Genomic DNA, 13017 nt, shown 5'->3' with positions numbered 1-13017 from the left:
GAGGAGGTTGGCAGAAGCCCCTGTGTCCAGCTTAAACTGAATGGAGCAGTGGTTGACCTGCATCATCGCATGCTACTCGTCCGCAGAATCCACAGCGAGGATGGATTGACTTTGTGGTGAGTTGGATGTGGCATATTCACATTTGGTAATGGTGCCCACACAGTAGGCGGAGTCCAGGCTTCGTCCTCTGGATCCGTTGTGCTGCCAGGATCAGAATCCTGGAATCGTTGTTGCAAACTCTGAACGCGCCGTGGTCGGAATTGGGAGCCCTGGCCCCTGACTGGTGGCACAGACCTGCACAAGGCTGCAAAGTCTCCAACCTATCTATGTCCTGCTGTATCCTCAACATTATCTGCCAATCCACCAACCTTGGTGTCTTCCGCAAACCTACTAATCAGACCAGCTACATTTTCCTCCAAATCGTTTATGTACTACAAACAACAGAGGCCCCAGCACCGATCCCTGTGGAACACCACTAGTCACAACCTTCCATTCAGAAAAACACCCTTCTACTGCTGACCTCTGCCTTCTGTGACCGTCCCAATTCTCTATCCATCTTAGCACCTCTTCTCTGCTCCCATGTGACTTCACCTTTTGTACCAGTCTGCCATGAGGCACCTTGTGAGCGGGGTCTGGCGAGGGGGGTCCAGGACAATCGGCTGACGAACCATGACCGCGGCATGAATCTTGTGGGGTCACCTCAAATAGACCAATTAACGTTGGATTGCGGTGCCGGCCTTGCTGGGCTGAGCATTGGGAGGTTCGCGGCAGTTCCCGCTCAATACCATACTCAGAAACATTTTCACTGAATCACGCCCGTGATAAAAAAAATATGGAAAGGAAGAGAGACCCAGACAGAAGGGAAGAGGCTGGTAGGAAATAGACCGCACATGGAGTAGCGCACAGTTTTTGCCCCCTTTAATGGGTAATGGGCTGAAGGGTTACGGACAAAGGCAGGACGGTGGAGTTAAGGCCAAGGTGAGATCAGCCATGGTCAAATGGCGGAGCAGAATCAATGGGCCGAATGGCCTAATTCTGCTCCTGTGTATCTTATCTCGAGGGAGACAAATTGGGAGCACGGCAGAGAGGGAGACATGAAGGACTGAGATGGTGATGGGGAGAGAGAGTGTCACATATACAGAAAGATGAGGAAGTGGATAGACTGAATGGTAGAATAGATAGAGAGAGACGACCTTGATGTTAATAATTGGGGAGAGAGCATGTATTGCAGGGAGAATGGGGAATGAGTGAGAGGTGGATGGAGTGGGAGAGGAGGGGACTCGGAGCAGGGTTAACAGGGTTTCAGTGATAGGCTGTGTTCTGGGACTGATTGTTGATTCTTCTTTAAAGAACCCTGGACATTTGCAAGGGACTTTTCCACAGGATACCTGATTGGCGAGATTTTGAACAAGCACCAACTGCAGGATGATTTTGATCAGTTCTCCACAGGCAGGTAAGAACATTTTTCACCCTCTCTGTTCAGGCGTAGTAGATATACAAGAATATTGCTCAGGAAACATAGATTGGAGAGGCTTTGAGTAGTAAAAACGACAATGTAATTGTAATAATCCCAGGAGGTGGCTGTGGAGGCCAAACCGCTTCACTTTAATCTGAATATAAACCCGTTACTGCACCATCCAAAACAGACATGGGAACTGCCGCTCCGGGTCTGGGAGCTGTGCTGAAAGGTCCCGCAAGCAAGCCCCAACTGGGCGGCCTTCATCCGCTCATTACAACCAGCAGAGAGATCAATCAGTCATCACCTCTGGTCCTCATGAGGGTTGATGTGGAGATGCCGGCGTTGGACTGGGGTGAGTACAGTAAGAAGTCTTCCAACACCAGGTTAAAGTCCAACAAGCTTGTTGGGAATCATTAACTTTCGGAGCACTGCTCCTTCACCTGATGAAGGAGCTGAGGAAGGAGCTGTGCCCCGAAAGCTAGTGATTTGAAATAAACCTGTTGGACTTTAACCTGGCGTAGTCACAGTTATCTTCATTTTGAAGGTACGTTGCGCTGTGTTGGGCTGTATTGTGGGGCTGCGCTGGGCTGTATTGTGAGGCTGCATTGTGGGACTGTGTGGGGCTGCATTGGGCTGTATTGTGGGGCTGCATTGGGCTGTATTGTGGGGCTGCATTGGGCTGTATTGTGGGGCTGTGCTGGGCTGTATTGTGGGGCTGCACTGGGCTGTACTGTGGGGCTGTATTGTGGTGCTGTGTGGGTCTGCATTGTACTGTATTGTGGGGCTGCATTGGGCTGTACTGTGGGACTGCACTGGGCTGTATTGTGGGGCTGTGCTGGGCTGCATTGTACTGTATTGTGGGGCTGCATTGTAATGTATTGTGGGGCTGAGTGAGGCTGTATTGCGGGGCTGTTTGGGGCTGTATTGTGGGGCTGCATTGGGCTATATTGTGGGTCTGCGTTGGACTGTATTGTGAGGCTGCATTGGGCTGTATTGTGGGGCTGTGTGGGTCTGCACTGGGCTGTATTGTGGGACTGTACTGGGCTGTATTGTGGGGCTGAGTTGGCTGTATTGTGGGACTGTATTGTAGGGTTGCATTGGACTGTATAGTGGGACTGCGTTGGGCTGTATTGTGGGACTGCATTGTGGGCCTGCACTGGGCTGGTTGTGGGGCTGTGTCAGGGTGTATTGTGGGGCTGCGCTGGGCTGTATTGTGGGGTTGCGTTGTGGGGCTGTGTTGGGCTGTATTGTGGGGCTGTGTTGGGCTGTATTGTGGGGCTGTGTTGGGCTGTATTGTGTGGCTGTGTTGGGCTGTATTTTGTGGCTGTGTTGGGCTGTATTGTGGGGTTGTGTTGGGCTGTATTGGACTGTATAGTGGGGCTGCATTGGGCTGAATTGTGGGGCTGTGCTAGGCTGTATTGTGGGGCTGCGTTGGGCTGAATTGTGCTGTATTGTGGGGCTGCATTGTGCTGTATTGTGGGGCTGCGTTGGGCTGTATTGTTGGGCTGTATTGTGGGGCTGCGTTGGGCTATATTCTGGGGCTGCATTGGACTGAACCGTGGGACTGCACTGGGCTGTATTGTGGGGCTGCATTGTGGGGCTGTATAGTGGGACTGCGCTGGGCTGTATTGTGGGACTGCGCTGGGCTGTATTGTGGGGCTGTGTTGGGTTATATTGTGGGACTGTATTTTGGGGCTCCACTGGGCTGCATTGTGGGGCAGTTTGGGGCTGTGTTGGGGTGTATTGTGGGGCTGTGTTGGGGTGTATTGTGGGGTTGTGTTGGGCTGTATTGTGGGTCTGTGTTGGGGTGTATTGTGGGGCTGTGTTGGGCTGTATTGTGAGGCTGTGTTGGGGTGTATTGTTGGGCTGTATTGTGGGGCTGTGTTGGGGTGTATTGTGGGGGTGTGTTGGGGTGTATTGTAGGGCTGTGTTGGGCTGTATTGTGGGGCTGTGTTGGGCTGTATTGTGGGGCTGTGTTGGGCTGTATTGTGGGGCTGTGTTGGGGTGTATTGTGGGGCTGTGTTGGGCTGTATTGTGGGGCTGTGTTGGGGTGTATTGTGGGGCTGTGTTGGGGTGTATTGTGGGGCTGTGTTGGGCTGTATTGTGGGGCTGTGTTGGGCTGTATTGTGGGCTGTGTTGGGCTGTATTGTGCGGCTGTGTTGGGCTGTATTGTGGGGCTGCATTGTGGGGCAGTGTTGGGGTGTATTGTGGGGCAGTGTTGGGGTGTATTGTGGGGCAGTGTTGGGGTGTATTGTGGGGCTGTGTTGGGCTGTATTGTGGGGCTGTGTTGGGCTGTATTGTGGGCTGTGTTGGGCTGTATTGTGCGGCTGTGTTGGGCTGTATTGTGGGGCTGTGTTGGGGTGTATTGTGGGGCTGTGCTGGGCTGTATTGTGGGGCTGTGTTGGGCTGTATTGTGGGGCTGTGTTGGGCTGTATTGTGGGACTGCGCTGGGCGGTATTGTGGGACTGCGCTGGGCGGTATTGTAGGACTGCGCTGGGCGGTATAGTGGGGCTGCGCTGGGCTGTATTGTGGGGCTGTGTGGGGCTGCATTGTGTTGTATTGTGGGGCTGTGCTATGTTTTATTGTGGGGCTGCATTGGGCTGTATTGTGGGGCTGCGTTGGGCTGTATTGTGGGGCTGCTCTGGGCTGTACTGTGGGGTTGTTCTTTGCTGCATTGTGGGGCTATGTTGGGCAGTATTGTGCGGCTGTGTTGGGTGTATTGTTGGGCTGCATTGTTCTGTATTGTTGGGCTGTGTGAGGCTGTATTGTGGGACTGTCCTGGGCTGTATTGTGGGGTGGTGTTGTGGAGCTGTGTTGGGGTGTATTGTGGGGCTGCATTGTGCTGTATTGTGGGGCTGCGTTGGGCTGTATTGTTGGGCTGTATTGTGGGGCTGCGTTGGGCTATATTCTGGGGCTGCATTGGACTGAACCGTGGGACTGCACTGGGCTGTATTGTGGGGCTGCATTGTGGGGCTGTATAGTGGGACTGCGCTGGGCTGTATTGTGGGACTGCGCTGGGCTGTATTGTGGGGCTGTGTTGGGTTATATTGTGGGACTGTATTTTGGGGCTCCACTGGGCTGCATTGTGGGGCAGTTTGGGGCTGTGTTGGGGTGTATTGTGGGGCTGTGTTGGGGTGTATTGTGGGGTTGTGTTGGGCTGTATTGTGGGTCTGTGTTGGGGTGTATTGTGGGGCTGTGTTGGGCTGTATTGTGAGGCTGTGTTGGGGTGTATTGTTGGGCTGTATTGTGGGGCTGTGTTGGGGTGTATTGTGGGGGTGTGTTGGGGTGTATTGTGGGGCTGTGTTGGGCTGTATTGTGGGGCTGTGTTGGGCTGTATTGTGGGGCTGTGTTGGGCTGTATTGTGGGGCTGTGTTGGGGTGTATTGTGGGGCTGTGTTGGGCTGTATTGTGGGGCTGTGTTGGGGTGTATTGTGGGGCTGTGTTGGGGTGTATTGTGGGGCTGTGTTGGGCTGTATTGTGGGGCTGTGTTGGGCTGTATTGTGGGCTGTGTTGGGCTGTATTGTGCGGCTGTGTTGGGCTGTATTGTGGGGCTGCATTGTGGGGCAGTGTTGGGGTGTATTGTGGGGCAGTGTTGGGGTGTATTGTGGGGCAGTGTTGGGGTGTATTGTGGGGCTGTGTTGGGCTGTATTGTGGGCTGTGTTGGGCTGTATTGTGCGGCTGTGTTGGGCTGTATTGTGGGGCTGTGTTGGGGTGTATTGTGGGGCTGTGCTGGGCTGTATTGTGGGGCTGTGTTGGGCTGTATTGTGGGGCTGTGTTGGGCTGTATTGTGGGACTGCGCTGGGCGGTATTGTGGGACTGCGCTGGGCGGTATTGTAGGACTGCGCTGGGCGGTATAGTGGGGCTGCGCTGGGCTGTATTGTGGGGCTGTGTGGGGCTGCATTGTGTTGTATTGTGGGGCTGTGCTATGTTTTATTGTGGGGCTGCATTGGGCTGTATTGTGGGGCTGCGTTGGGCTGTATTGTGGGGCTGCTCTGGGCTGTACTGTGGGGTTGTTCTTTGCTGCATTGTGGGGCTATGTTGGGCAGTATTGTGCGGCTGTGTTGGGTGTATTGTTGGGCTGCATTGTTCTGTATTGTTGGGCTGTGTGAGGCTGTATTGTGGGACTGTCCTGGGCTGTATTGTGGGGTGGTGTTGTGGAGCTGTGTTGGGGTGTATTGTGGTGCTGTGTTGGGGTGTATTGTGCGGCTGCGTTGGACTGTATTGTGGGGCTGTGTTGGGCTGTATTGTGGGGCTGTGTTGGACTGTATTGTGGGGCTGTGTTGGGGTGTATTGTGCGGTTGTGTTGGGCTGTATTGTGGGGCTGTGTTGGGCTGTATTGTGGGGCTGTGTTGGGCTGTATTGTGGTGCTGTGTTGGGGTGTATTGTGCGGCTGCGTTGGACTGTATTGTGGGGCTGTGTTGGGGTGTATTGTGGGTCTGTGTTGGGCTGTATTGTGGTGCTGTGTTGGGGTGTATTGTGGGGCTGTGTTGGGCTGTATTGTGGTGCTGTGTTGGGTGTATTGTGGGGCTGTGTTGGGCTGTATTGTGGGGCTGTGTTGGGGTGTATTGTGCGGTTGCGTTGGACTGTATTGTGGGGCTGTGTTGGGCTGTATTGTGCGGCTGTGTTGGGCTGTATTGTGGGGCTGTACTGTGGGGTTGCATTGGGCTGTATTGTGGGACTGTGCTGGGCTGTATTGTGGGGCTGCGCTGGGCTGTATTGTGGGGCTGCGTTGGGCTGTATTGTGGGGCTGCGTTGGGCTATATTGTGGAGCTGCTCTGGGCTGTACTGTGGGGCTGTGCTTTGCTGCATTGTGGGGCTGTATTGTGCAGCTGTGTTGGGGTGTATTGTTGGGCTGTGTGAGGCTGTATTGTGGGGCTGTACTGTGGGGTTGCATTGGGTTGTATTGTGGGACTGTGCTGGGCTGTATTGTGGGGCAGTGTTGGGGTGTATTGTGGGGCTGTGTTGGGCTGTATTGTGGGGCAGTGTTGGGGTGTATTGTGCGGCTGTGTTGGGCTGTATTGTGGGGCTGTGTTGGGCTGTATTGTGGGGCAGTGTTGGGGTGTATTGTGGGGCTGTGTTGGGCTGTATTGTGGGGCAGTGTTGGGCTGTATTGTGGGGCAGTGTTGGGCTGTATTGTGGGGCTGTGTTGGGCTGTATTGTGGGGCTGTGTTGGGCTGTATTGTGGGGCTGTGTTGGGGTGTATTGTGCGGCTTTTATGGGCAGTGTTGGGCTGTATTGTGGGGCTGTGTTGGGGTGTATTGTGCGGCTGTGTTGGGGTGTATTGTGGGGCTGTGTTGGGCTGTATTGTGGGGCAGTGTTGGGCTGTATTGTGGGGCAGTGTTGGGCTGTATTGTGGGGCTGTGTTGGGCTGTATTGTGGGGCAGTGTTGGGGTGTATTGTGCGGCTGTGTTGGGCTGTATTGTGGGGCAGTGTTGGGCTGTATTGTGGGGCAATGTTGGGGTGTATTGTGCGGCTGTGTTGGGCTGTATTGTGGGGCAGTGTTGGGGTGTATTGTGGGACTGTGTTGGGCTGTATTGTGCGGCTGTGTTGGGGTGTATTGTGCGGCTGTGTTGGGGTGTATTGTGGGGCTGTGTTGGGCTGTATTGTGGGGCAGTGTTGGGGTGTATTGTGCGGCTGTGTTGGGCTGTATTGTGGGGCAGTGTTGGGGTGTATTGTGCGGCTGTGTTGGGGTGTATTGTGGGGCAGTGTTGGGGTGTATTGTGGGGCAGTGTTGGGGTGTATTGTGCGGCTGTGTTGGGGTGTATTGTGCGGCTGTGTTGGGCTGTATTGTGGGGCTGTGTAGGGGTGTATTGTGGGGCAGTGTTGGGGTGTATTGTGGGGCAGTGTTGGGCTGTATTGTGGGGCAATGTTGGGGTGTATTGTGCGGCTGTGTTGGGGTGTATTGTGGGGCAGTGTTGGGGTGTATTGTGGGGCAGTGTTGGGCTGTATTGTGGGGCTGTGTTGGGGTGTATTGTGCGGCTGTGTTGGGCTGTATTGTGGGGCTGTACTGTGGGGTTGCATTGGGCTGTATTGTGGGACTGTGCTGGGCTGTATTGTGGGGCTGCGCTGGGCTGTATTGTGGGGCTGCGTTGGGCTGTATTGTGGGGCTGCGTTGGGCTATATTCTGGGGCTGCATTGGACTGAACCGTGGGACTGCACTGGGCTGTATTGTGGGGCTGCATTGTGCTGTATTGTGGGGCTGCGTTGGGCTGTATTGTTGGGCTGCGTTGGGCTGTATTGTGGGGCTGCATTGGGCTGTACTATGGGGCTGCGTTGGGCTGTATTGTGGGGCTGCGTTGGGCTATATTCTGGGGCTGCATTGGACTGAACCGTGGGACTGCACTGGGCTGTATAGTGGGACTGCGCTGGGCTGTATTGTGGGACTGCGCTGGGCTGTATTGTGGGGCTGCATTGGGCTGTACTATGGGGCTGCGTTGGGCTATATTGTGGAGCTGCTCTGGGCTGTACTGTGGGGCTGTGCTTTGCTGCATTGTGGGGCTGTGTTGGGCTGTATTGTGCGGCTGTGTTGGGGTGTATTGTTGGGCTGTGTGAGGCTGTATTGTGGGGCTGCGCTGGGCTGTATTGTGGGGCTGTACTGGGGGTTGCATTGGGCTTTATTGTGGGACTGTGCTGGGCTGTATGGTCTGTATTGTGGGGCTGCGCTGGGCTGTATTGTGGGGCTGCGTTGGGCTGTATTGTGGGGCTGCGTTGGGCTATATTCTGGGGCTGCATTGGACTGAACCGTGGGACTGCACTGGGCTGTATTGTGGCGCTGCGCTGGGCTGCATTGTGGGGCTGTATAGTGGGACTGCGCTGGGCTGTATTGTGGGACTGCGCTGGGCTGTATTGTGGGGCTGCGTTGGGCTGTATTGTGGGGCTGCGTTGGGCTATATTGTGGAGCTGCTCTGGGCTGTACTGTGGGGCTGTGCTTTGCTGCATTGTGGGGCTGTATTGTGCAGCTGTGTTGGGGTGTATTGTTGGGCTGTGTGAGGCTGTATTGTGGGGCTGTACTGTGGGGTTGCATTGGGTTGTATTGTGGGACTGTGCTGGGCTGTATTGTGGGGCAGTGTTGGGGTGTATTGTGGGGCTGTGTTGGGCTGTATTGTGGGGCAGTGTTGGGCTGTATTGTGGGGCAATGTTGGGGTGTATTGTGCGGCTGTGTTGGGCTGTATTGTGGGGCAGTGTTGGGCTGTATTGTGGGGCAATGTTGGGGTGTATTGTGCGGCTGTGTTGGGCTGTATTGTGGGGCAGTGTTGGGGTGTATTGTGGGACTGTGTTGGGCTGTATTGTGCGGCTGTGTTGGGGTGTATTGTGGGGCAGTGTTGGGGTGTATTGTGCGGCTGTGTTGGGGTGTATTGTGCGGCTGTGTTGGGCTGTATTGTGGGGCTGTGTTGGGGTGTATTGTGGGGCAGTGTTGGGGTGTATTGTGGGGCAGTGTTGGGCTGTATTGTGGGGCAATGTTGGGGTGTATTGTGCGGCTGTGTTGGGGTGTATTGTGGGGCAGTGTTGGGGTGTATTGTGGGGCAGTGTTGGGCTGTATTGTGGGGCTGTGTTGGGGTGTATTGTACGGCTGTGTTGGGCTGTATTGTGGGGCAGTGTTGGGGTGTATTGTGGGACTGTGTTGGGCTGTATTGTGGGGCAGTGTTGGGGTGTATTGTGGGGCAGTGTTGGGGTGTATTGTGGGGCTGTGTTGGGCTGTATTGTGGGGCAGTGTTGGGCTGTATTGTGGGGCTGTGTTGGGGTGTATGGTGGGGCTGTGTTGGGCTGTATTGTGGGGCTGTGTTGGGCTGTATTGTGGGGCAGTGTTGGGGTGTATTGTGCGGCTGTGTTGGGCTGTATTGTGGGGCAGTGTTGGGGTGTATTGTGCGGCTGTGTTGGGCTGTATTGTGGGGCAGTGTTGGGCTGTATTGTGCGGCTGTGTTGGGCTGTATTGTGGGCAGTGTTGGGCTGTATTGTGGGGCTGTGTTGGGCTGTATTGTGGGGCTGTGTTGGGCTGTATTGTGGGGCAGTGTTGGGGTGTATTGTGCGGCTGTGTTGGGCTGTATTGTGGGGCAGTGTTGGGCTGTATTGTGGGGCTGTGTTGGGCTGTATTGTGGGGCAGTGTTGGGCTGTATTGTGGGGCAGTGTTGGGCTGTATTGTGGGGCTGTGTTGGGCTGTATTGTGGGGCTGTGTTGGGCTGTATTGTGGGGCAGTGTTGGGGTGTATTGTGCGGCTGTGTTGGGCTGTATTGTGGGGCAGTGTTGGGCTGTATTGTGGGGCTGTGTTGGGCTGTATTGTGGGGCAGTGTTGGGCTGTATTGTGGGGCTGTGTTGGGCTGTATTGTGCGGCTGTGTTGGGCTGTATTGTGCGGCTGTGTTGGGCTGTATTGTGCGGCTGTGTTGGGCTGTATTGTGGGGCTGTGTTGGGCTGTATTGTGCGGCTGTGTTGGGCTGTATTGTGCGGCTGTGTTGGGCTGTATTGTGGGGCTGTGTTGGGCTGTATTGTGCGGCTGTGTTGAGCTGTATTGTGGGGCTGTGTTGGGCTGTATTGTGGGGCTGTATTGTGGGGCTGTGTTGGGCTGTATTGTGGGGCAGTGTTGTGCTGTATTGTGGGGCTGTGTGGGGCTGTGTTGGGCTGTATTGTGGGGCTGTGTTGGGCTGTATTGTGGGGCTGTGTTGGGCTGTATTGTGGGGCTGTGTTGGGCTGTATTGTGGGGCTGTGTTGGGCTGTATTGTGGGCTGTGTTGGGGTGTATTGTGCGGCTGTGTTGGGGTGTATTGTGCGGCTGTGTTGGGCTGTATTGTGGGGCTGTGTTGGGGTGTATTGTGCGGCTGTGTTGGGGTGTATTGTGGGGCTGTGTTGGGCTGTATTGTGGGGCAGTGTTGGGCTGTATTGTGGGGCTGTGTTGGGCTGTATTGTGGGGCTGTGTTGGGCTGTATTGTGGGGCTGTGTTGGGCTGTATTGTGGGGCTGTGTTGGGGTGTATTGTGCGGCTTTTATGGGCAGTGTTGGGCTGTATTGTGGGGCTGTGTTGGGGTGTATTGTGCGGCTGTGTTGGGGTGTATTGTGGGGCTGTGTTGGGCTGTATTGTGGGGCATTGTTGGGCTGTATTGTGGGGCAGTGTTGGGCTGTATTGTGGGGCTGTGTTGGGCTGTATTGTGCGGCTGTGTTGGGCTGTATTGTGCGGCTGTGTTGGGCTGTATTGTGGGGCTGTGTTGGGCAGTGTTGGGCTGTATTGTGGGGCTGTGTTGGGCTGTATTGTGGGGCAGTGTTGGGGTGTATTGTGCGGCTGTGTGGGGCTGTATTGTGCGGCTGTGTTGGGCTGTGTTGGGCTGTATTGTGGGGCTGTGTTGGGGTGTATTGTGCGGCTGCATTGGGCTTGATGTACCATCAATTGAACGCAAGACGAGTTGCTGAACAAAAGTATGGCTTTAATCTACTAGATGTTAGCCCTGCGGTCGATTACAGTAGAAGGACGACCGCCGGGAGTACTGGGTATTTATACCCCACCCTGGAGGCGGGGTTAACTCAGCCTCTCGACCAATCGGGGAGCCGTCACATGACTGGTCTCAACCAACCGGTCAAGAGGCACATGACCGACCAGGGCCAATGGTAAGCCGGTGTTCTGCACCAATGGCAGGCAGCTATGCTAATCATACCACCACAGGGCTGTTTTGTGGGACTGCGCTGGGCTGCATTGTGGGGCTGTACTGGGCTGTATTGTGGGGCTGCACTGGGCTGTATTGTGGGACTGCGCTGGGGCTGCATTGTGGGGCTGCGCTGGGGCTGCATTGTGGGGCTGCGCTGGGGCTGCATTGTGGGGCTGCATTGTGTTGTATTGTGGGGCTGTGTGAGGCTGTATTGTGGGGCTGTGCTGGGCTGTATTGTGAGGCTGCGCTGGTCTGTATTGTGAGGCTGCATTGGGCTTTATTGTGGGACTGCACTGGGCTGTACTGTGGGGCTGCATTGGGCTGTATTGTGGGACTGTGTTGGGCATTCACCTTTCGATAGTCCACACACAACCGTTGGGTACCGTCTGGCTTAGATACCGTCACTATGGGTGAGCTCCATTGGCTGCAACCCACTTCAATTATTCCATTCTTCAGGATACTTTCAATCTCTCTGTTAAGCTGTGCCAATTTTAAAGGATTAAGTCTATATGGATGTTGTTTGATAGGAACAGCATTTCCCACATCTACATCATGTATAGCCATTTTAGTACTTCACAATTTATCTCTACAAATTTGCCTATGTGATATCAATAACTCTTTCAGGTCGGTTTGTTTTTCCCCTGGAAGGTAACTTAACAATTCATCCCAATTTTTAAGAACATCCTCATTTTCCAAATTAATTTGAGGTACGTCAAATTCACAGTCATCCGGATTTGGTTCGTCACTTTGAGTTAGAATCATTAAAACTTCCTCAATGCTTTCACCTTCTGACCTATTGCTCCGGTACCCACCCCCTGCCATACTAGTTTAAACCCTCCCGTCTGACACTAAGAAACCTCGTGGCCAGGATACTTATGCCTCTCCAGTTTAGATGAACTTAGAGCATGGATCAGTACTTGGAACTGCGATGTTGTGGCCATTACGGAGACATGGATTTCACAGAGGCAGGAATGTTTGTTGGATGTTCCGGGGTTTAGATGTTTTAAGAAGAATAGGGAGGGAGGTAAAAGAGGAGGGGGAGTGGCACTGTTAATTAGGGAGTGCACCACAGCTGCAGAAAGGAGGTAGTTGAGGAGGGTTTGTCTACTGAGTCAGTATGGGTGGAAGTCAGAAACAAGAAAGGAGCAGTCACTTTATTGGGAGTTTTCTATAGACCCCCAATAGCAGCAGAGAGATGGAGAAACAGATTGGGCGGCAGATCTTGGAAAGGTGCAGAAGTAAAGAGTTGTCATGGCTGAATTCAAGGGTTGTTAAGAAGGCGTATGGTGTGCTGGCTTTCATTAACAGGGGAATTGAGTCTTTAGATCCGCGAGGTTTTGCTGCAGCTTTATAAAACTCTAGTTAGACCACACTTGGAATATTGTGTTCAGTTTTGGTCGCCTCATTACAGGAAGGATGTGGATGCTTTGGAGAGGGTGCAGAGGAGATTTACCAGGATGCTGCCTGGACTGGAGGGCATGTCTTATGAAGAAAGGTTGAGGGAACTAGGGCTTTTCTCACTGGAGTGAAGAAGGCATAGAGGTGGCTTGATAGAGGTGTACAAGGTGATGAGAGGCATGGATAGAGTGGATAGCCAGAGACTTTTCCCCAGGGCGGAAATGGCTGTCATGAGGAGACATAATTTTACGGTGATTGGAGGAAGGTATAGGGGGGGATGTCAGAGGTAGATTCTTTACACAGAGAGTGGTGGGTGTGTGGAATGCACTGCCAGCAGAGGTGGTGGAGTCAGAGTCATTAGGGACATTTAAGCGACTCTTAGACAGGGACATGGACAGCAGTAAATTGAAGGGGTGTAGGTTAGGTTGATCTTAGATTAGGATAAATGGTTGGCACAACATCGTGGGCTGAAGGGCCTGTACTGTGCTGTACTGTTCTATGTTCTAAAACATGCCTCCTGGGCAGAGTACGGT

The 13017-nt window shown here is 53.9% G+C and overlaps 1 protein-coding gene across 1 annotated transcript in view; it reads left to right on the top strand.

Moving 5' to 3' along the window:
- The first annotated feature begins 1243 nt into the window (after positions 1-1243).
- Positions 1244-13017, top strand: part of spef2 (sperm flagellar 2) — a 293647-nt gene continuing 281873 nt past the window's right edge. The window contains 2 exon segments of the mRNA XM_038803926.1: positions 1244-1247; positions 1351-1453. Coding sequence (XP_038659854.1) covers positions 1244-1247; positions 1351-1453 — 107 coding nt within the window.

The sequence above is a fragment of the Scyliorhinus canicula genome, chromosome 8 (genome assembly GCF_902713615.1).
Source record: "Scyliorhinus canicula chromosome 8, sScyCan1.1, whole genome shotgun sequence".
Lineage (NCBI taxonomy): Eukaryota > Metazoa > Chordata > Chondrichthyes > Carcharhiniformes > Scyliorhinidae > Scyliorhinus > Scyliorhinus canicula.
The sequence above is the reverse complement of the archived record's forward strand: the minus strand, read 5'-3'. Positions and strand labels throughout refer to the sequence as shown.